General features: G+C 44.5%; 1 protein-coding gene and 1 long non-coding RNA gene across 3 annotated transcripts in view; one reads left to right on the top strand and one right to left on the bottom strand.

The window, feature by feature from the left end:
* Nucleotides 1-95: 95 nt before the first annotated feature.
* LOC126542515 (uncharacterized) lies at nucleotides 96-1545 on the top strand. The gene is made up of 3 exons (XR_011892726.1): nucleotides 96-405; nucleotides 524-571; nucleotides 1455-1545. It is a non-coding gene; the product is annotated as an uncharacterized lncRNA (long non-coding RNA).
* Nucleotides 1546-13837: 12292 nt separating this feature from the next.
* Nucleotides 13838-24538, bottom strand: part of LOC126542506 (maspardin-like) — a 35190-nt gene continuing 24489 nt past the window's right edge. For both annotated transcript variants that reach the window (XM_050189609.3, XM_055077299.2), the window contains 3 exons: nucleotides 22554-22661; nucleotides 20755-20895; nucleotides 13838-14074 (listed from right to left, as the gene is read on the bottom strand). In XM_050189609.3, the coding sequence (XP_050045566.1) occupies nucleotides 13988-14074; nucleotides 20755-20895; nucleotides 22554-22661 (336 nt within the window). In that variant the 3' untranslated portion in view covers nucleotides 13838-13987. The remainder of the gene's footprint in view (nucleotides 14075-20754; nucleotides 20896-22553; nucleotides 22662-24538) is intronic.

The following is a 24538-nucleotide window of genomic DNA, read 5'->3' as shown; positions in this document are numbered from 1 at the left end:
TATTTTTCGGCATAAGTTTGCAATAATTTTTTTATTTTTTTAGTTAGAGCTATATGTGTCATTACGTGCTTTTATTTTACTGAACGTAGCTGCAGTTACCTTGCCAGTCACGCAGGTAACCGTAGCGCCGTAGCCGCCGCAGCGTTGACCCGCCAACCCAATGCGCTTGAGATCACGAGATGGCAGCGTCCGTTAGGGCATTAGTGCATTAATGCCATAATGCTTTTTTAAGGTGTTTTGGTGCATCGGCCCTTCGAAGTCTACGTAATTATTCGTAGGCTTTTTTTATAGGCCGCCTATTAATCGGGTTTTCTGGCTCTTCTATCGTCTGCTGTGGGGCGATAACAGTGTCATGTCAACTTTAACGAGCTTAGTTAGAGCTGCCGGCAGGTGCTTCAACGTGATGTGAGTTGAGCTCCTTGTGTTGCTAGTCAACACGCTTTGCCCCACCGTTACTGCGCTCTGTTTTCGTTTAAAAAGATTTAATATAATCTGTTGGTCTGTTTGAATTCACCTGCTTTAGTTTTCGTCTTTGCTGAACCAGTGTGTCCTGCGCATGATGAGTGACCACGTGAGCAATTGAATATTTTCGTTCAGGTTAAGTAGATGCAGGCGGGGCCATTGCATGTACCTGTCGCACAGTGGCTTACCGGAATAACACGTTATCTCTTAAGCAGATACAACGCATGGGACTTGCTTTGACGTGAGGTTCTGTGGTAATTCAACCGACAATGCCGTTTTGAGGTCGGATAGTCTCTTCCACAATACGATCTGATACCCGTGCCACACGGGCACAGAAAATGGCATTAACTTGCTAATGCCTTAAATTTTAATGCTAATCGCGTTGTGCCACACGGACATTATACAGATCAAAATATAAACAAATGTTTCCAATGTTCTGATGAGAGAGTAAGCACTGCCATATTGTGTTAGTAAAGCTAAGTGAAATACAGAGCAAGAACGTAGAGCAGGCCAATGTGTCAAATTTGCATGACATTCAATTAGTTAAAAAGAATGCCTTTTGGACATGCCTTGAGCACTTCAGGATATGTTCAAGCACTGAGAGACCTCTAGTCACAGTTACCTAATCCTTGTGATAGCTGCTTTATAAGTGTAATACAAAGACAACTGTAGCATTTGCAGTCATAGGTCACTCATTATCAATGAAAGATATAAACAAAGATAAAATTAACAGGGACGGCAAAGGACACAGGACAGCTGCTGTGTCTTGGGAAAGCATCGGTGCTTTAATTGCAGCTGTCAGTATTATTCTACACAGCATGGAAAACATGGCAATGAACTGAATGCACAGAGGTGCATGTCTCAGAGGCAAATTTCTTTTCTGTGCATACTTTTTACACTGCTTGTAGGTTTATTGCCAGTTTCAAGTGTGTACTGTCTCACCATACTGTGCAAAACATAAACTTGTCTATTTGTAAACTTGTGTTTTCCAGATACAAGGGCCTATCAGCACAGACTGGCCAACTGCTACAGCCCTTAGCTGTATCAGCAGAGTTACAGCAAGTGAGAAATAGAGTGCATTGCTTTTTTCCACGTCCAAGCGAGCACAAGAGAATAGCCAAGTTTGGCTTCAAGAAGCGCATCTCGACTAAAAATGGGAGAAAAGTACTTTTTCGCCGTATGCTGAAAGGGAGACACGTGTTGTCCCATTGACAGTTTGTGCCACCATGCATTAGAGTAGTATTGTATTAGTCGCCAGTAAACTACATGTTTTGTATGCACCTATCCTGACCTGGCCTGCTCTGTGTAGCTGGTGTGTGCACAAACACGGACTCACTCATGCTAATTTACACAGCACAGTTTAATTACTCTTGTGGCGCAACGTACTGACACACCCTGTTGATGCCAGTGGCAGAATTTCAGGCAGAGTGTATCTGCAACTGTTTCCTACCAGCCATTCATACTTTGTACAACTTACCCAGTGAAGGCTTCCAATAATGTATTCCCCTGGTCGCCTATTTTCTTACTTCAAACAGGGCATGGAATATACATGGCATATGAGGCTCATCAGTGCTACATAAATAAAGCTGTGCATGAAGGAAACATGATTGCAGTGAAATTTCTGGAGAGTGCTACAAATTGAGCATGAAATATAAAGTGCAGTTGTTCAAATGCTGCATTCGGTGTGATTTAGTGTAGGCTGGTCGACATCTTCAATTTGCTAGATATCTTTACATAATAACCTGATGTCTCCAAGACATGAATTGGATCCAAGCCTATTTTTGCTTAGGGAAGATTATTTGTTTTAATCGTACACCGTGGTGGGGCAGGCATCCTGTGCCAAGCTGGCAATCTTGTAAATTGGAAGGGCTGAAGAGAGAGCACCACTCTCCCACAGATAGTGCAACAGGTTGGTGTGAAGAGCTAATATCAATAACTTCTGTAGGACAATTCAAATTACCCAAAAACATTTTCATTCATGTTAAGTTACTCTTTTTCTATCATCGGTGTCTGACTACTCTTTAGCAGATATAATGAGTTCAATTTTCAGATGATGTTTCAAGACAAATGTGGGGCACTGTTTGCTGCTACAGTTAAATCTCTATAAAACGAAGTGGGTAAAATTGGCAGTGTGATTACTTATCTCTAAATTTCGTTGTATTGTAAGTCGACCTATTTTGCATTAAGTACAGTCGTCGATCTATTTTTCTTGCACGGAAAGGGGCCGCAGAATTTTCCAAATTATCGGGCAATCGAAGAAAGGAATGAGAAAACAATTCATTCTGATGAATTAGGAATTCAGCGACGAATGATATGGTTTCATACCACTTCGACGATAGCTTCACATCGACTGTACGAATTAAGCAAAGCCAGCCATGCTTTCGCGTGCACTCCGCCCCCGCAGCAGATAGCGTCGCCCGCACTGGGACGACACTATCGTGAAAAGTGAGGGCAGTGGGGAACGAGTGCTTCATCTGCCTCGTGCTCCAACGAGTCACCGAAACTCGAGATTGCACAACCTCCAATACTAAACACGCGGGAAGACAGCTTACATGATGCCGTGCCATCTCGGCACGCCCTCTCTTTGCACACATGGCAGATTACCTCTAAAATTAGGGTGCGCGGCTGCGTATGCGCTCAGCCGCGCTTACAGCCATGCCCAATCACGGCCGAGACGTGCGCCACCCTCACGTGCACTTGATCACGTTACCACAAGCTCGCTCCCCTCTCCTTCTTTTCTTTTTGCTCCAGCGGGAAGGCAGCACTGGTGAAGCCACAATTTTCGTGCCTCACCCTCTCACACTTTCACTCGCACCTAAAACGCAAAGTGCACGGGACCCAACAGAATCTTATCGCACTTGAACTTTATACAGGTTTCTGACTAACGCGCTGCACGTGTTGGAAAAAAGGTTTTGCGCTGTTCTTACTCAAATTTTGCAGAACGATCGCATTTTGGCATCGACTTCATTTAGTATAACACTTGGCACTGTTAATTGCCTGGTTTTTAAGAAAAAAAAAATGCAAGGGAGGGCTAACGCGTGTTGCCCGCTCCTAGAACAGGCTACTTCCCTCCCTGAAACACTGCTTTCTACAGATGACAACAGGTGGCGACATAACTTATGCTTGTGCCGTGGTGGCAGGAGCTCGCATCCCCATAAGCACAGGCGAATTTGCACTTTTTTATTCAAATCTAGGCAACTAACTGTGCCAAGTGTTATACCAAACAAAGTCGATGGCAAAATGTGATTGTTCTGCAAAATTTGAGCAAGAACAGTGCAGCAGTGAGCACAAAAACTTTTTTTCAAACACGCCCAGCAAAATATTCAGGACCTTGTACAGAACATGATGCGACTCACGTCGGCGTTCACTCTTGTTGCGCCGCGCACGATTTGAGAGGTGTGTTGCAAGCAGCCGCTTGTAATTCAATCATTTGACCATGTGCGTCCGCGGAAGTTTCTATTTATTGTCTCGGCATTCCTTTGTGAAGAAAGCGAAATTTCATAACATTGAAATCGTATATAAACACACTTCGTTATATTGAGGTCCTAATTACATGGTGTTCTAAGGACAAGAGGTTACAAAAAGTTGAATACTTCATTATATCGAGAATTTCGTTAAACTAAAGTTCATTATATCGAGGTTTAACTGTATATTGAAAGTGCTAGGCTTTTAACAGAATTCTTATTGCTGTAGTTAGTGCCACTGGGTTTTCATTGGCAATTCTAAATACGTGGCCATGATTACTGTTTGCAAGCTAGCCCAAACAGCTTTGCACATAAGAGTATATATATGGGGTTCTTTGTTCTTGACTAAAACCCAATAACACCCCAAGTGCACTACTTGCACTGTTTTCCTTTGGTAAAGAAGTGGCGAGACCAAAGTAAAAAAAGGCATCACCAAATTCGCCTTTGTCATTTTTGTTAACATGGTTTCATTTTGATGTACTATAATAAAGCCTGACAACAATGATTCGTTGAATTCATCACCTGATTTGCGAGCACCTCAATCAGCCATTACACGTTCCTGTGAGGGATTTCACTTGTTTAAGTACTAAAACGTTTGTGTCTAAAAGGTGGCCATTACTTATGTTACCATTTCCAAAAGTTACGAGAAAAATCCCAAGCTTTGAGCTACCAGACAACGAAACCCTCGATTTCTCCTAGGTTTTTCTGCCAGACAATAAAACCCCCAATCTCTCCTCAGTTTTTCTCTTTAAGAGCTTTTAAGTTTCTTAAAAAGCTTTTACACCCCGAATTTCAAAAAATATAAAACCCAATAATGCAGAACCCTAGGTATATCTAGTCATGTTTAACAGCCAAACATGGCAGCATTTGTGTCTGCCAAAACACTCAATGGGAAAATGATAGCAAATATAGCAATTGTCTTTGATGTAATGAACCTCAATTTAACTTATCTTTCTTAATCAGCCCTTCTTCATTAAATATGGTGCGATTTTTCATTGCAGTTTCAATTTACCAAGTTTACTTGTCCACTTCCTTTCCAGTTAAGACAGCGGACAATGTTTTTGACATGTTATTGTTACTATTTATTTTTATTATTTATTTCATTATTTTTTTTATTATTTATTACTTATATTATTTATGTTATTGTCAATGTTATTATTTGACATGAAAACACACTTACAAAGCACAGAGAGGGAAATAGGGAAGGAGCAGGCTGGCAACTGCCATCATAAGGGGCGTAGAGCCTGCTTACTTTTTACGAAGGAGGGGACAGAAAAGGAAGTTGAAGATAAGAAGAAGAAAAGCAAAGAAAGAAACAGCAAGATGACAGGCCACAGGCTAAATGACAAGGCATAGAGAACACCAGTAGGAACAGAACATATATGCAGGTCACACTCATCACTGGAATCGCCATCAACACACTTGCATGCATTGTGGCAGGGAACTTAGATGAAAAATTTTCTTTTTCTTAGAAATTTTGACTTTGAGAGTATGAGGTGCAGGCCTTACATGAGTAAATATGGTAACAATGTCATTGCGCATTGCATGCACGCATGAGAGCATATAAGTTATAACAAAAGAAATAGCAAGGTCAGTTCAGAGTTTATTATTAGGGGTGTGCAAATATATGAAACTTTCAAATAATGAATCAAATAGGCACTATTCGTGCATGCAAATATTTTTTCAAATAGTTTTCAAATATTTTGGAACGTCAACTGCAGCCATGTAAAATTGGAGAAAAAATGGCGGTAACTTCTCATCCCCGCAGCCATAGTGCAAACATAAAACATGAGAAACTTGTGCAATGGAGCAGGCTACGTCACTTAGGTAGCCATACTTTACAGGCTGTGCAGTGATCATTCGCATTCTTTTGAAGAGCCCTGTGCATGTGAAGAAACTATTAGTTTGCCCCTAATGTATTGTGTAATGGCAGAAGCTTGCTAATTTTATTTTAATAATGTTGGGATGTGAACATTGTTTTATATTAATTGTGATAACGACTGTTCATTATTAGAAAAGTGTTTGATTAGATTTGCAACTGACACTATTGGATTCTTATTTGATTTGGTCTCAAATCGCTGTTCGCTCACCCCTATTTATTATTTCAGACATGCGTAATCGGTAGTCGAACCTTGTTACAATGAAATACTGGATATATTAAGTAAACCTAACTGTTGGTCATGCTTTAATTCATCTGAGTACTCTTCTACTACAATCTAAAATCTTGTATCCAACACTGTATTGGTTACAGAGGAGCTAATCTTTGTTTGCACAGGCCCCAAAATATACATTCTGGTAGCAGCTATGTATCAAATACAATTACCAATCGATTTTTCAGACCTGCGCAATCATTCAGACTTCTGTGCGGCACCACCGCCCATCCCTAGCCCCGGCACTAACCGAAATTTTGGTCGCCGCACAATGTTTTGGGCATGAACCACATGCACAGCGCATCAAACATGGTGGCCATGAACAAAGTTGCCGCCATGTCGACTAGGCCCGAAGCCGCAACCACTAGAGGCCTAAGTAGTGTGGTCGGCAGACTGGCTGGTGACAAGCCAGGAAGTCGCCGTCAATATATGTTCGGACTCAATCTTATCGGTGATTGAGTGCATTATCAGACGCACATGCTAGCAGAGTAGAGATCCACATGCCGTCCCCTCTATGTCCAAAAAAGTCTGTCTGCGGCGGCTTGTCTTGATCTAACCATTGAGCAGCACTTGGCAAGCCAAGCTGCCAACCCCGCGTTATAACACCAATCGCATGGCTGCATATTGGCAGTGGTGCTGAGCCTGTTTGTGTAATTCATTGTTCTTCCCATGCCTTGTGTCGGCACAGCAAGATGCCGACGGGCCATCGAAATTTGCAGGAGACCCTTTGTTGGTCCATATAAGACTTGCGTTTATTTCGCATCGCAATTTTTTTTCCGCTGATAGTATCCGCATGTATGCCTATAACGGATATCGGATATAACGCAGTGCATTTTCGATGTTCAATGAGACTATTGTATCGAGGTTCGACTGTCGTAGTAGCAGCAGTATTAAAAAATGTACACCTACCAAACTGTAAACAAAGGGAAGAGGGGAAATAGCATGCAATAGTTTTCTTCTTTTTGCTGAGCGCACAACTTTTGTGGGATGCAAGTGCATTTTATTAAAGGTTATTTGCCTTTATACGCTTAAATTTTTTGTATGCACTTTTGCAATCTTGTGTCGCACAGCCTGATCCTTCACTACCTTAAAAGCATTTTCCCGAAGAAATTTTTTTTAATGAAGGCAACATTCATAAAATCGTAGAATTAGCCCAAGATTGTAAGCCTTAAAAAAAAAAAATTAAGAATTGGCAGGTATACGAGACCTGTGGGGAGACCAAGCAAGAATACTGGCATGCGTGCTCACCTGTTCAGAGCAGAAAATATAGATGTAGGAGAGGGGCATGCAACAGGAAATAAAGGCCTTCAGGTTGTATACCAAGTTGACATTTTCAAATTCCTCGAGTTTTCCAGGTTTTCCCTGAGCGACACAGATTTATATTATGTCACGACAGGCTGACACCACATCACCCGATGCTGTCACTCTTACGTAAGCATTAAAAAAAAACTTAATCCAGTTTGAATAGTAGTGTTTATGTTATTCAAGACAGAAAACCGAAGGTAGGGGATAGTAAGATGCACGGCAAATAAAATACCTTCGAAAAAAGAAAAAATGATAAAGTGCATTGTAAATCGAGTCGAACATATTCAAATAAGAATAAAAAGAGATGCATACAGAAGCAAATATTTTCGAAAATGAGCTATTTATATCAAGTGATAGCAAGATCATTGGTATTAGGCCCGAACTTTGTCACAAGCGAGATTTTCTCAGCAGTTGGTAAGTCAACCTAAACTGTCTTCACATACTCTTAGCCCACGCACAATGCCGCCGTCTTGTGTTTCACTGCTTTCAAGAATTTATTTTGGTTTGCATGAGGGTCACCTGCACCTTTGCGTCAGCCAACACTTTGCTTTTTGAGCTCAAGCTCCTTGAAAGAAGAGGCGGCACAGTTCCTTTCCCGATCATTCCTCAACGCGACGGTAATTTCTGTTCTTGTCCTTGTTCTGCCGCGCGTTCACCCCACGGACCATATCAAGCACCCTCTTGGTCAGTTGTACAGTTAACGTCCGATTTTTCGTACTCCCTAGGGGCCACGAAAACATCCGAAAAATCAAATCGGGCAGTCCGAAAAGATGCATGTCTTTTGCTGCCCTTAAGGGCTCAACTCCTCGTAAGCATGTCTGAAAAGGCTCTGAAGGCCTGCCAGTACACTTATTAGGCATATCGGTGTTCGTACTATGACAGAATACGGCGGGTGCACGCGTGGAGAATTGTGGAATACGTACTGTGTGCCGTGACAATTGGCTCTTCCCATGCTTTTTAAGCTTCACCGCGTAACATCCCTGTGCTAAGGCGAAGCAGCCTTTCGGAAACTGGCGTTATGCAATGCGCCATGCTTTCTAAACTTCGAAGCCAATTACAAGGATTACAGAGGCGGAGTCCGTGCCATTGCTGACAGCGGCGAATTCTTTTAATGAAAAACACGGCACGAAATGGCAATAACTTCAATAGCGAAAGCTAAGCCAAGCGTTGCTGCGGTGGTGGCTACGGCTGCCAGCGGATCTGCGTGCAAGAGGCGGTGTTGGTTATGATTAATGCCGTTTGAGACCTGCGGTCGTGGCAGAAAGTCCGGAAAATCGGGCAGCGAAGGGTTCTTGCGTCTGAAATACAAACGTTCTTATACATTGACTCTATGGGGCACGTGGTGGTGCTGCGAAATAGTCCGCATTATCGGGCATTTCACAAAAATCGGGCGCCCCGAAAATCAGTCGTTGACTGCACACTGGCAACTCCTCCAGCCAACGACACGGCTTCAAAGGCAATTCGTTACGATTCCTCTCTTTTACTCGAACCAGCAGTAGGGCGACCTTCGTTCCCTTTCAAAAAATGACAGCTAATTTTCCCCGATTGAAGCACAAATCCCCGAGTTGTTGCAGACTATTCAAAATCCCTGAGAATTCCCGGTTTTTCCGGTTGATAGACACCCTGGGCGCCTGCAGCGCATTCTGATCTTGCATGTTGACCTGGGCTTGGACAGTAGGACAATGTCCGATATTTGCTGCTTGGCAAGTCCTAAGTACACGCGTTGTGACATGTCCATAGGATCATTACTTTGATGGCAGAAGATGCAGATAATGATCAGTTGCCTGCATTCAGCTACACTGTTTTACAATGTTATTTCGTTTCTTCCACTTTTCCATGATGCAAGGTGTCCGGGTGACACCTGCATGAACATCAAATTTGTGCACAAAGGCTGTGTAGCCCCCATCTTTCATGCTTAGACCACAAAGACCACAAGGGGCAATCACACATGAAGGCGCTGGGGCACATGTGAAGAGAAAGGTGGCTTCAGCAGGCTAAGGGCCTGGTCTGGGTTTACCAGTAGTAGAGGAACAAGAGTATGTGGTATGGTTTGTTTCAATTGTGAGCTGTTCTGATGGAAAAGCTGCACTATAGTTTCTAGGTATGACACTACGACTGGGAACCCACTGAAAACAGATTGTATGTAGGCATTGTTGATTGAGCTGGCAGATCTCTGCTATTCGCAGCAGGGAATGGGTGCACTTCAGTGCTGCCAGACTGTGCTTGTGTTGGGTCTGTTGTAAGCACAGTTGCTTGGTACTAAGTTAGCACAATTGTCTTCTATGTACAAAAAGTAAACCTTTGAAAATCGAGTTTATGTGACACTGCCATCTTTTCAAAATTTCCATTGAAATTTTCATACTTCATGTCCACACTTGTCAAAGTGTAGTCATTTTGTAGCTGCCTATATAATCGTCAGGTGACCAGAAAACCATGTGCACATTCTGTCTTGGTTCGATGCATGGTGCTCCAAAATCATGAGCAAAGCTTCTTTCTAAAATGCCTGCCAGTCAAGTTGTCTGCACCATCCATCAACAATGTTCATCAACAGGAAGAGCAAGAGCTGAAGGTAAACATAGATAAGTAGAGGAACTCAATAAATGGGTACTTCAGAATCAATATTGTTACGAGGTTGTGGGATCATTATCAAGACGGATTTATGCAGTGGGCGCCCCTTGGCTGCATCTACAATGCCCAGCTCAAGACGAGGATGCTTCGGGTACGTCGGCACCCACACCCACCATCGTTCTAGCACAACCTCACGACCTAGGAACCTTTTCTGGCACTGATGACACTGATGTTGAAGGCTGGCTTCAACTATATGAGTGGGCGAGCACCAGCAACTACTGGGGCCAGATTATCATGCTCGCTAATTTGATATCTTACCTCGCGGGCACGGCACGCGTCTTGTTTCAGGCCCATGAGAAGGAACTTACTAGCTGGGACATTTGTAAACAGAAGCTCAAGGATTTGTTTGGCAAGCCTGTTGGATGTCAGTGCGCCGCCCAAAAAGACCTTGCTTCATATGTCCAGACATGCACTGAATCCTATCTCACGTACGTCTAGGACATGCTCGCTCTGTGCCGCAAAGTGCATCTGAAATGTCCGAACCTGATAAAGTCGCACATGTCATTAAGGGCATAGCAGATGCCTTCATGGCATAGCAGATGACATAAGGAAGTATAATATGGATAGAATTGAACATGCTCTCAGGAACGGAGGAAGCCTAAAAGCAGTGAAGAAGAAACTAGGAATTGGCAAGAATCAGATGTATGCGTTAAGAGACCAAGCCGGCAATATCATTACTAATATGGGTGAGATAGTTCAAGTGGCTGAGGAGTTCTATAGAGATTTATACAGTACCAGTGGCACCCACGACGATAATGGAAGAGAGAATAGTCTAGAGGAATTCAAAATCCCACAGGTAACACCGGAAGAAGTAAAGAAAGCCTTGGGAGCTATGCAAAGGGGGAAGGCAGCTGGGGAGGATCAGGTAACAGCAGATTTGTTGAAGGATGGTGGGCAGATTGTTCTAGAGAAACTGGCCACCCTGTATACGCAATGCCTCAGGACTTCGAGCGTACCGGAATCTTGGAAAAACGCTAATATAATCCTAATCCATAAGAAAGGGGACGCCAAAGACTTGAAAAATTATAGACCGATCAGTTTACTGTCCGTTGCCTACAAAGTCTTTACTAAGGTAATTGCAAATAGAATCAGGAACACCTTAGACTTCCGTCAACCAAAGGACCAGGCAGGATTCCGTAAAGGCTACTCAACAATAGACCATATTCACACTATCAATCAGGTGATAGAAAAATGTGCGGAATATAACCAACCTTTATATATAGCTTTCATTGATTACGAGAAAGCGTTTGATTCAGTCAAAACCTCAGCAGTCATGGAGGCATTGCGGAATCAGGGTGTAGACGAGCCGTATGTAAAAATACTGAAAGATATCTATAGCGGCTCCACAGCCACCATAGTCCTCCATAAAGAAAGCAACAAAATCCCAATAAAGAAAGGCGCAGGCAGGGAGATACGATCTCTCCGATGCTATTCACAGCGTGTTTACAGGAGGTATTCAGAGACCTGGATTGGGAAGAATTGGGGATAAGAGATAATGGATAATACCTTAGTAACTTGCGATTCGCTGATGATATTGCCTTGCTTAGTAACTCAGGGGACCAATTGCAATGCATGCTCACTGACCTGAAGAGGCAAAGCGGAAGATTGGGTCTAAAAATTAATCTGCAGAAAACTAAACTAATGTTTAACAGTCTCGGAAGAGAACAGTAGTTTACGATAGGTAGCGAGGCACTGGAAGTGGTAAGGGAATACATCTACTTAGGGCAGGTAGTGACCGCGGATTCGGATCATGAGACGGAAATAATCAGAAGAATAAGAATGGGCTGGGGTGCGTTTGGCAGGCATTCTCAGATCATGAACAGCAGGTTGCCATTATCCCTCAAGAGAAAAGTTTATAACAGCTGTGTCTTACCAGTACTCATGTACGAGGCAGAAACCTGGAGGATCACCAAAAGAGTTCTACTTAAATTGAGGACGACGCAACGAGCTATGGAAAGAAGAATGATAGGTGTAATGTTAAGGGATAAGAAAAGAGCAGATTGGGTGAGGGAACAAACGCGAGTTAATGACATCTTAGTTGAAATCAAGAAAAAGAAATGGGCATGGGCAGGACATGTAATGAGGAGGGAAGATAACTGATGGTCGTTAAGGGTTACGGACTGGATTCCAAGGGAAGGGAAGCGTAGCAGGGGGCGGCAGAAAGTTAGGTGGGCGGATGAGATGAAGAAGTTTGCAGGGACAACATGGCCACAATTAGTACATGACCGGGGTAGTTGGAGAAGTATGGGAGAGGCCTTTGCCCTGCAGTGGGCATAACCAGGCTGATGATGATGATGATGAGATGCCTTCCACCTGCTTGTGTTCAAGAATTCTTCCACTGTGCAAGCCACTGGCGACCGAGTGCCAGCGGTTTGGGGAAGCCAAGAGTCGCCGCATTACCCACCCATTTCCCCGCCTTCCCAACATGGCTGCAACGTCCACCTGCGAAGACCTCCGCAGTCTGCCAACGCCCAATCATTCTGATGACATCGTACATATCATCCGACATGAAATAGAAGCCGCATCTCCTGTCACGACCCCAACCCATGGCCTCGACAATTGCCAGGCGACCATCTCATTGATCCAGTCGTCGTGTGCCAGGAATTGGCCAATGTTGGCTTGACCAACATCTGCTCAATTAATCGGCCTGACTACACTCCTATAGGTGTTCTGTGACACTCCTTCCAGCAGTGTCATACCCAACCGCAGCCTGAATGCTCCTGCGCGGTATCGCAACCCGGCCGAATGGCGCACTCCAGACGACAGGCCTATATGCTTCACTTGTAGCCGTATTGGCCATATTTCACGCCACTGCCGCTCTTTGTGGAATTTGACCCCCTGGCTCTACATCCCATCCCACGGCCCTAAAGCTGCTCCTCGTTTCCCTCTTCAAACGCAGCCAGTAAATGCTGGAAACACTTCTCTGCCTACCCAGCACCTTCACCAAAAATGTTACGGGGTTAAATATAGTCAGAAGTATATTTACAGGATATTTACAATAATTGTTCCAGCTGACAAGATGGTAGACATTGTGCGAAGTCCAGAGCGTCGTCTTCTTCCAACCAAGCTTAAAACGTCTTCTTCGTCAGCGTGTCACAATATCTTTTATTTAGGGGGTCAATGGACAAATAGACAAAAGAGTAAGAATTGGCTATGTCTTCAAAGGTACCTTATCTTAACCTCTCGAAAGACTGATTAAGTTCAGAAATATGTTTTTCGCATCGGCATTTCTTTATCAGAACTCAAGTGATGTTGCAGGACCTCTGCACATAAGCAACAAATAACGCGTTGCACCTACTACAATTCAATTCCAGTCAGAAAGAAGTTTAATGAACATTTTGGCACTCTTGTTCCTACACATGTCCATGCCTTGGGGCATATATAGTACCCATGTGCATCTGTTGTTTACACAATATGGTCATGTTTCACTGTGTAAGAAGCACTTAGTATGGCTTTTGTTCATTGTTGAGTAACAGAAAGCTCACATTCTTTCCATTATCTGAATGTTTGCACACCTGTAGCAAGTTGGAATTGAACATAATTCTCAAGGAAAAGCACAAAGCAACATATCTGCAAAGAGGACTATCTGTTCTTGCTCTAAAATCTCCAGACGATGCAAACGTAAATGAAAGTAGGGCCGACCATGTTCTCTTAGTTCAGAACAGCATGTTTCTAGGCAGCTCTGTTCTTAACACTATGCAAGTACAGCTCTCACACATTTGTACCAGGCGAGTCTTTGTTTAGAAGCCTAGAACATATTTGCAGAGTTTACCTATGTTTCTAAATGTCAAGGTATAGTACTGAAGGAAAAGTGGCACAGAAAAAAGAAAAGGAAGTAATTCTTGTATTTCTTGGCGTAAACCATTCACAATACAGTCCTTTGCTTGTAAATTAAAAACAAACAGTATTAAAGCAGCATTTGTACAGAGGCCAGTAAAAGAATCCAAGGCACTGGTTTGGCGAGGTATGCTGGCCTCATCAGGAGCAAGCAGACATGCTCTTTGGAGCTGACTCGACTCCCTCTCGTGCAGCGTAACGTGTGCCATCAAATTGACGTAGGTGGATCTGAAACAAGAGGTTTACAATGGGAAATAAAAAAAAAAGCTTCACTCTATTCTGAAATGCAGTTAACAAACATAAGAAGGGCATGTGCATGCTTGTGCACATACAGATGTACACACTTGCAATATGTTCACTGCTTCTGAAGGCAGTTCATGGGCAGCCGGTATTGCCTAACAGTTTGGCAAATGCTTACCTTTCAAAATAGTCAAGGTATCTAATGCCATGAAATTATGCAACTTGCACCATAAAAAGACCGAACTGAACATAAAGAAGTCCATGCAATTTCCAGGCTCAACTGCATACTTACGAAGCTGTTAACATTATGTGTAAGGTTAATGGTATTAAATGCCCAGAGCCTTAACTTAATCATATTGAAGCCCGTGCCATGCATATAAAGTATTTGAACATTGTGACAACGAAACTTGCAATCACTGCAGCAAATGAGTTTGTGGGAAGTTGTGTTGACTGAGGAATTAATCCCAACATAGAAAAAGTACAGCAGCATTTGCCTCAGCATCAGTAGCAGGTGATCGTACTGCCGTTTTGCATGTCCAATTACGGAGTGTTCTTCAAGCCATGCAGCCGGCTTTTTGTATCTTCCCTGTCACCGGCGGGACGTGGTGCCACTGCAGTGGCGGTGTTCAGTGCAGCACACAGCCGTGCTTCACCGTGCTTCACAATGACGAGGTGCAGGCTGTGCAGCAATGTTGTGGAGAATGCGTTGCCGCATAACCACCCCTCAAAGTGGAAAGCCCTCAGGGCTTGTAAAAATCTCTGAAGTGAACCCGACGTCCATAACATGTAGTGACTGGAGCAGGCTGCAATGTCGGGGGTTGTGGATGTGGGTTTCCCTGGTTCGTCGGAGGTAATGTATGCTGGCTGCAGCCAGTCAATAGGAACGTGGACGTCCTTCCCGCTCACGTGCAGGGTGAAATTTTTGTTGTCGTGGTGGACAACCTGGTAGGGTCCGCTATAAGGCAGCCAGAAAGGCCTGCGGACTGTCATCGCAGAGGAAAGCGTGTGTGCATGTTGCCAGGTCCTTAGAAACGAAAGGCTTAGGCTTGCAGTGATGCACTGCAGGTGACAGGCAGAGGGGCAGCAATGGTGCATCAGAGCCGGGCAACGAAATCGGTGGGATCTGGTGTGGCGATGTTGGATGGCAGTGCAGCAAGAAATTCGCCTGGGAGATGGAGTGGTTACCCGCAGACGAGCCTTACAGGTGTAGCCTGAATGTCCAGCTTGAAGGTGGCGCAAGGACCTATGGTGATCGCTAGGATAGCCTCAAGCCAGGCTGAGTCCTGGTAACACGTGATGGCTGCTTTGAATTGTCGGTGGAAGTGCTCGATCATCTTGTTGGCAAAAGGGTGGTAATTGGTGGCCCTCAAGCGCTTAAACCCGATGGTGAGCCTGAGGAGCCTGAAAAGCTGCGATTCCAACTGTTCTTGATCGGTTGTGACACGGCGAGGGGAGCCGAAGCAAGAGATCCAGCCAGTGAACGCCGAGGCGATGTCTTCCGCAGTGATTCTCTCGAGGGGCCATGCCTCAGGCCATCGAGTATATCAATCGATGGCGGCGAGACAATAGTGATAATGTTTGGCTGAGGGGAACAATCCTATGATGTCAAGGTGGATGTGCTGAAGCCGACAAGAGGGCCGAGGGTAGTGACATACCTCGTGACTTTGGTGCGTTGGCATTGAATGCAGGAGGTGCCCAAGTGCGGCAGTCACGCTGCATGGAGGGCCAGACGTAGCAGTCAGCCACAAGGCATGTAGAGGCACAGATGCCGGGATGGCTCAGGTTGTGCAGCTGATTGAAGAGGCCACAGTGATGGGACAAGGGCACATAGGGCCTGGCTTGTCCTGTGTACATGTCGCAGTAGATAGTGGTTGTCAGCCCAGGTATGGAGACTTGTTGCAGCTGCATCGAATACCCAACCTTGAGGAGTTGATGCAGTTAAGTGTCCATTGTCTGAGCCGCAGTGACGATGTCAGCTGTTATTGGCGAAAAGCTGATAGCTGATACACGTGAAACCGTGTCGGCGACCACATTATCTTTCTCGATGACATGCTGGACGTCGTTGATAAACTGGGCAATGAACGAGAGCTGGTTCTGGCTGGACCAGCGAAAGTTTATCACTGCATTACGAGAGGTTTGTGGTCAGTGTAAATGGTGCAGCGCTGTGCTTCGAGAAGATGGTGAAAGTGCTGAATTGCTTCGTATATGGCGAGAAGCTGTCTGTAGCAAGCTGGCCAGTTCGTCTGGGCAGGAGTGGTAGCTGTGTCGGTGGAGCTGACCGTGGAAGGGGACGTCTTCTGAGTGGAGAGTTTCTTGGAAAAGAATGCCAAGGGACGCCAAGTATTGTTTTTGCGTTGCATAAGGGGAGTGGCAATGGCAAAGCTGGAGGCGTCGGTGAAGAGCCCCAAGGGAGCGCCTAGCATGAGACGAGAGAGAAGTGCAGCGTTGCAGAGAGCAGCTTTGTATTCCTCGATAAGTTTGACTAAAGCTGGTGTCCAGGTGATGGGTTGGTTTCCCTGTAAACCAGTCAAGGCATCATGAAGAGGAGCCTGGTAGTCAGCTGCGTGCGGCAAGAAGCACCTGTAGAAGTTAAACATGGCGACAAAACGGCTAAGGCCTTTAGCGGTGGAAGGTTGAGGATAATATTGCAGGTCTAAGATGCGGTGTTGCTAGGGTCGAGTTTCGTCTGATGAGATTTCCTGGCCAAGGAAGGTGATGATGGGGGTACCGAGAGTACTCCTTTAGATATTGACGAGTAGGCCATGGTCATTAAGGTGTTGGAAAAGTAGACGAAAGTGCCTAGGGTGGTCTTGGGCATTTCGGGAGAAGACCAATAAATCATTAAGACGGACGAAGCAGAAGTTGAGACCGCGGACGACTTCGTCGATGAAGCATTGAAAGGTTTGTCCAGCGTTCCTCGGGGCAAAGCTCATGAATGGAAACTCGAACAAGCAAAACGGGGTAATGATTGCAGCTTTTGGGACGTCCAGATTGATGGGTATCTGCATGTAGGTATTCACCAAGTCTAGCACAAGGAAGACATGGCAGCCATGTATGCGATGGGCGAAGTCCTGTATGTGGTGGACAGGGTAGCTGTCGGGGATGGTGCAGTGTTGAGCGTGCGGTAGTCCCCACAGGGTCGCCAGCCTTCGGTCTTCTTCCGGACAAGGTGAAGCGGTGAGGCCCATGGGCTGTCGGAGCAGCAGGCGATTCCTTCACAAACCATGGCTTCGCACTCTGCTTTGTTGATGCACAGGCGGTCCGGAGCAAGGCAACAGACGCAGCAGGAAACCAGAGGGCCCCAAGTGGTCCGGATGTAGCGTACAGTGGTTTGTCGCACATCTCGTGGCAGCCTGCTAGGACGCGTTAAACCGGGAAATTCGGCGAGAATTGATGGCTTTAATGCTGAGCTGGTGGGTGGTCGTGCGCTGGCCTGGCGAAGAAAGTCCCGTTGTTGTGTCAATGAGTCGGTCGTGGCAGCGGTCCGGAAGGAGGTTGTAGTGTGCCAAAAAGTTTGAGCCGATGATTGGCTCGATTACATCGGCGATGATGAAGTTCCAATGGAAGTCACTGCGTAGGTTTTGTAGTTGGATGTGCAGATGGAGTGAGCCATAGGCCTTGATAGTGGACTAGTTTGCAGCACTGAGCTCGAAAGACGTAGATGGATAGCAACCTTAGACATGAGCTCATGGATAGCAACAAATGTCAGAGCCGCAGTTGACATGGAACCGCTGCCTTGTTATTTGATCTGATAAAGATGCGGCGGCCTCCAGGGTGGCTGCTCGCAGCCATGTCTATGAGCTGCTGTTGGCATTTCCCTGATGTCCAGAGGAGCAGGGTGGTTGGCATTGTAGGGCTCTGTCCCCAAAGCATCGATGGTAGTAGCATCGGCAGGTGTCACCAGGCTGCTGCGATGAGCTGGTGTTACGGTAATAGCTCGGTGAGCGGTAGCGGGGGCACGTCAGTGGGCATTGATGCAGACACCTCTGAATGGAGCTGAGCTGTTCGGTGATATCGTCAATTCGGTGTGCAAGCTCTGTGGTATCCAGTGGTGCAGCGACAGCCTGGACGGGGGGCGACAATGGCAGCAAAGAGATCTCGATGAGGTTGGCCGCTGGTGGGCTGGCGAGGATGTCCTTTACCTCGTTGGCATAGCGGGTGTCCAGGTGGGCAACAACATAATTGTAGTACGTTCAGTCTTGGGTGATGCGTGCCAGGGAGAACTGGGCCTCGATTTGCGCGAATCATGCCTCAGGCAAGTCTGCCCAAAATGGCGGAAGCTTGACGGTGACATGACAGACGCCGGGAGCTGGTAGGCGTGGCTGGCATTGTGCTGGCGTTGCCAGCATGCTGCTGCATGGCATCGCATCATTGAGTTAGTGCTGCTGCTCCTGAAGCTGCTGATGTCGCTTTTGGATTATCTCATGCTGGGTCCAGAGCTGCCTCCAGAGCTGCATCTGTTGCTGAAGGGCCTCCCGGTGGTCCATGGCAATGCATCATGTCCCTTGTCCAGGTGGGAAGTTGGATTGACTGAGGAACGAATCCCAACATAGAAAAAGGATAGCGATTTATTGCCTCAGCATCAGTAGCAGGTGATCATGCTGGCACTTTGTACATCCGGTTAGCAAGTGTGTTTCTCAAGCCATGCAGCCTGCTTTTTGTATCGTCCCTGTCGCTGGCGGTGTTCCTTATTGGCCACGCAGTGCAGGCCACAGCCGTGCTTAGCCGGAGTGGGCAATGACGAGGCAGAGGCTGCGTAGAAATGTTGCGGAGAGTGCGTCGCCACAAGTTTATGAGTGCAATTTTCAAGAGTAAATGCAACTTATTGGTGAAAGCTGTAAGTAAATCACAAAGTATTAGTTGCCATATTTCAAGCAAAGTTTGCTTTGTGAAGAACCTTGTCTTGAACCTATAGAATGCTCATCAACTGATGTTGAGCACAAATATAAAGTGGTCAAGGCAAAATGGTACTGTTACTCGTAGTTTCGAGGATGTCAAAGTAGAAATTATAGCCCCTCCAAATAATTTCAACCAATAGCCACAATAATTTTGTGCATTCCTCAATGAGCTATGTATTTCTTATGTTCAGCTAGTCATGCTACCTCACGTAAATACCGCATTGTCGGTAACTGGCATTCTACAACATTTTTTTATTGCATCTTTATGCAATTAGCTTTTTCCCTTGTGCCAATGCATAAATGACATTTGTACGAGCGTAAATCAGAAAGTCTTTGCCCCTATTTTTTGTTAGCCAGAATGAGGTACATACAGGTAATTACAAATATACGTAATATTCTACGTACCTTAAGCTATTTTTCCACACACCGGTTCAGATATTTGTCCCATCACACCACTAAATTTGAGATGCCCCTGAGGTAGAATTCGTCCGGCTGACTGTGGAACCACTATCGGATTGCTGTCTTGGCTTCATCGTTGCATGTGAGTCACTGTCCTACCAGGAACTTCTTCAGTGGACCAAGAACGTGGAAATCACTAGGGACGAGGTCTGGGCTGTATGGTGGGCAGTCCAAACTCTCCCAGCAAAATAACCGGAGCTGTTGTCAGTCAGCGACGCACACGACCTCCCCGAATGCTCATTGTCATGCAAGTCTTCACTGCCCTTTGCGAACTGACATCACCACCTCACACTTCTCAAAGTGAGACAACTTTCCCCATACGTGGGCTGCGTTCCCCTGTGAATTTCAATGGGTGTTCTTTCCTTGCTCCATAGAAAATGAATCGCATTTCATTGCTCATACGCCATTGATGTGTGGAGCACAACCGCCATCTTCAACAACTGACAGCAGCGCCGTGCCGTGGAGCTACTGGCAGATAAGGTCGGCCTGGTCCAAGAAAGGTCCACCGCTGGGAATGGATATGTTGACTTCGTAGTTACAGCCATAATTTGGCTTAAGAAAGGGAGGGGCAAAGACTTTCTGATTCACCCTTATACTTAAGGAAACGGGTACTTATTGCCAATAAACCAGCCCAAGCAATGCAGGTATAAACTTAATGGTTGAGCATATTAGTTGCCATAAATACTCTTTTCCATGAACGGAGATATACTGGGTGTTTCACGTAATTTGATCCAAGTATCATAAAAAGCGGTAAACCGCAGCTGAATGAAATAAATTACATATTGTTTGCAGTCATGTGGTGCTAATCAGAGTATTTTTTACATTTCGCTTAGCTAATTAACCAAGGTGAATTATGAAACAAATTTTAATACTCACTTTAGGGCCAAGTGCATTTTGTTATGTTGTGCAGGATGTACAGCAACAACCAATCGATTTTTTTGTGGCAACATACCTCCTGCATGGTGCCTTTTTCTGGCATTTACACATGCGACTGTACTGATGTTAACATATTGCAGTGCCCTCCACTGTGTTTCAAACGAATGAAGCGTACAAGTGAACCATGCTGAAGTGAGTACCTTCTACGAAGGTACGCAGAAAGGACACATTGCTGTCTCTATTAAGTGAGAACCAAGCCACCACAACGCTTTGTTTGCTCAAAACATGGTTGAGAGCGCTGCACTATGATAGCGCATGAGCGCATTCACATATTATTTTTAAAATTTTATTGGAGGAGACCATTTATGTAATCGGCCTCAGCAACATGTGCCCATTTCACCAATGTGAGAGCGTGACTGTGCAGCTGGTAATCACCTGAAGGTGCATGGTGAACTCATCACTGCGGCTCAGGAAAGGGAAGTTGCCACCTCGTTTCAGGTGGGCCCGTTTAGCATGGGGATAGAGTTTGTAGAGCTCTTCCTTCACTTCCTGTTTTAGTGCACTGCTGTCAAACACCTGGGAATAAAAAGAGAAAAAGAAGAAAGCAAGTATTGCAGTTATACAGCTTTTCAGGAAAAACACAGGGAAGGCGGGAGATGGAAATTCGAGACGATGAGCAAAACGAGATCAAGGTAAAAGCGGGAGCCAACATTTCGACAAGTGGACTTGTTTTTTTCAAGGCGACATATGCTTTCCTCAGCACAGTATATATAGGTAGGGTTCTTCTGAAATGGAGAGAGGGGGTAAGGCAGCTGGGTGCGGCAAAGACTGAAGGTGTGTTAGCGGCGAGGGTGTAGAATTGTTCATTCTGTATGAAACAATTAAACGGACATTGTGCGGACACAGCTAAAAAAGCTTCCCAAAGCTGTTGCCGAGCATTTCAACCAACCAGGTCATAACATTGATGAACTTAAACTCTACATCTTACAATCAAATTCCCAGTATGAACGAGAAAGAAAATACAGAGAATCATACCTTATCCATAAGTTCAGGACATTGCAACCAATAGGCATAAACATTTCAAAGGGAGCTTTAGAATCTCTTCGCTATGCTAAATTTCAAGATATAGGCAACAACACTTAGTCTGGTTACTTAGTGGGGGTTTTTTTTCTCCCTTTCTTTCCTTTCTTTTCCTTTTCTCTTTTTTTCTTTATTTATATATTTATTCCATTTCAGTAATTTTTTTTCACGAACACCGTTTTCTGCTGCTCCCTTTATTATCTCTTTCAGAGACACAATAGCCCACGACCTTCAGCGAAGCAGATAATAGAGGGGTGTTGTGCGCATGGCCATTGACATGCCAGCTGACACACGGCCGTGTCACCGGCCTTGTACACGGCAGTCCTTTATTCTCAATTCTACACCCTCGCTGCTAACACACCTTCAGTTGTTGCCGCACCCACCCACCTTACCCCCTCTCCCCTTTAGAGGAACCCTACCTACATATGCTGTGCCGAGGAAAGCATATGTCGCCTTGAAAAAGACAAGTCCACTTGTTGTAACGTTGGCTCCCGCTTTTACCCTTCAATCTCACATACAACGTATAAAGAAAAAAAAATCACCCACATAGCTAGAGAGATCAGGTTTAAGGCACAACCTTTTAAGTGGCACTCAAGGAATATGTAGTCCACCTAAAGTGATATTTTACACATATGCAGAATAGGTACAGACTAAAGGAGGAAACCCATGCACACAAGCAATTGCACAGGATGCAGAACAATTAAAAGAATAGTGCATTCACAAAAATAAGTCTGTTCCTAAATTTGCAATTAAATTCAAGGTACAGTTGAGAGTTGAAGACACAGTGCTTTAAAACATGTGCAGCTAAAAAGAACTTGGGTTTTCACTTATGTTTGACTATAACTACGAGGCACTGCACAGGAAATGCTTTTCAAATAAAACGTCACAGACATACAGGTACACACTGCTATTTCGCTCACAAATGTACCTTTTTTCAGTACATGCATTTGCCTAATAAGATACCTGATGAAATACAGAATGGTGTGTTATACTGACACTGATACTCGAGATACTTGGCTCAACAACAAAGATACTCAACTACTGTGTTTGGCCAGCGCAGATTCAAACCTGATCTCTCCCTCCATGCTCAGGTCAACATGCACTATAGTATACAAGAAACACCATGGAGTGAAACATTATGTTGAAGAACTCACATCAATTATCGTAATAAGAATGCCATCCAAGTATTGGGGCTCCACGTAGGAGTTCATGCAGTTTAACGTGAGTCGTGACGCAAGCTCTGACTGTGACAAAGTTTCAAGCTGAAAAAAAACGAAGACCAATAAGTCATAAACACAGAAGTCATAAACAGCACTAAGTGCAAATGCTATAACAACAACACTAGCAGTGGATATTCATTTCCACCACTGAACCAAGATCAATTCATGTTGAAGTCTACATCCCCCCCCCCCCCCCCCTTTCTTTATTGCTATTTCTGATTTCTGTTTCAGTGTGACGCTTCTGTACCAGTGCCATGAGCGTGTAGCTGTAAGAATGTGGTGTATGAAACTGCTCAAGACAAAAGTATGACTTGTACATGCAACAAGAACAAAAACAACAAAAAACTTAAATTTTATATCGAGTACTGCAAGCTATTCACAGGAATGTTTGCTTTATGAATCCAAAGGGCAGCGTAACTTGGGGGAAAAAGCCAATCTACATGAAACTAACACAATGCATTGTGTACTACAGCAAACAAAATCTGGTGCTAATCGCAAACCTGGCCATAAAGACAAAATAGCTCTTATAAACCATGCTATTGGTGGCACGTAATTGTCTCGCTAGAATGCTTACTGCACTAGAACCTCATTATAATAAAGTCATTATTTAAGAACAGAAATTCTGCAGACCAATGTACTTACTCTAACAGTAGCTTGACATTTTGTCATTTACATAACAAGAAATTTAATACAAAGACAGCAAGTTGATTCTCATTAAACCTGCCAAAAAAAGGCAATTTATTTAGCTACTTGGCTTTGAACTGTTTCAGTAATGGTCTCAATTAAATGGTCTCTTCTATACAACATTACAAATTTCTTGAAGCACACAAGCATTTCATAGTCATCTTTCGCAGCCTCCTGTTTGCTTAATAATTAATCTTCTCATTATATAAGAAGCAGAGGTAATATGAGCTTTCAGATTTCTGTCACCTTATTGTCCATTTTGCATAGTGTGGCAATTGACACAGGAAAGATTTCATTGTAATATCATTGCTATTAACTCGCCTCTTTAAAAATAATGCCACGTGTTTTCGTGATTCAGTTAAAAGTTGGTTTAATGAAGTCAAACTTTCAGCCAAAAACTTTGTTAGTTTGGAGCTTGTGTGTTCTAGCAGTGCAAATGGTACCATGCATTAAAATCAATAACAGTTCCAGAACATAGCCAGACTAAAATCATCCAGGTGGTTCTGGCAGCATTCGGGTAGCCAGATGTAAATAAATAAATGTGTGAGAGAGAGAGAGAGAGAGAGAGAGAGAGAGAGAGAGAGAGAGAGAGAGAGAGAGAGAGAGGGAGAGAGAGAGAGGGGGGACATTATTGCCTGCTTTGGCCTCCAAAATACATGCACAAATGCCTCCTCTCTCACAGTCTCCGTAGATCTTAAAGCCTTGCACAAGTTATCAAGCTTTAAAGCTGCATGATATCTCGGTAGCTAGCACATCTGGCAGGTGGGCAACATCTAATTCTTCTTTGCCATATGGCATGGGTGAAGCTGAGAATGAGAATGGCACGGTAACGATGTCATGATGACGACAACGGTGTAAGATAAAGGAAGAATGAAGCAAACCCAATTTCAAGCTTTTAACCCTTTTTATATGAGTGCTGAGTATAGGCTAAGACACCTCTCCTTACACCTCTGTTTCACATCTGACAGGAACTGTCTGTACAAGTTCCACATGAAGCCAAACATGGCTTGGGGTGAAGGTCACTTCCATTGTTCTGCCCAAAGGCAGAAAATATTTTACTGAGATGTTCTTGGTGTATTTTGCACATTTAGATGACAAATGAACTCCTTCAGGCTTTTTTACGTCTCGTGCTTAAAGGGTTAACCACTGTTGCAGTAAAAAACAGAGGCTGACAGAGACACAAACTCCTCTACATATAGGTATTCTCCTTCCTACAGCACAATAAATGTCTCCTT

The sequence above is a fragment of the Dermacentor andersoni genome, chromosome 2, assembly GCF_023375885.2.
Source record: "Dermacentor andersoni chromosome 2, qqDerAnde1_hic_scaffold, whole genome shotgun sequence".
Classification (NCBI taxonomy): domain Eukaryota; kingdom Metazoa; phylum Arthropoda; class Arachnida; order Ixodida; family Ixodidae; genus Dermacentor; species Dermacentor andersoni.
This window is presented reverse-complemented; position numbering and strand designations above follow the sequence as displayed.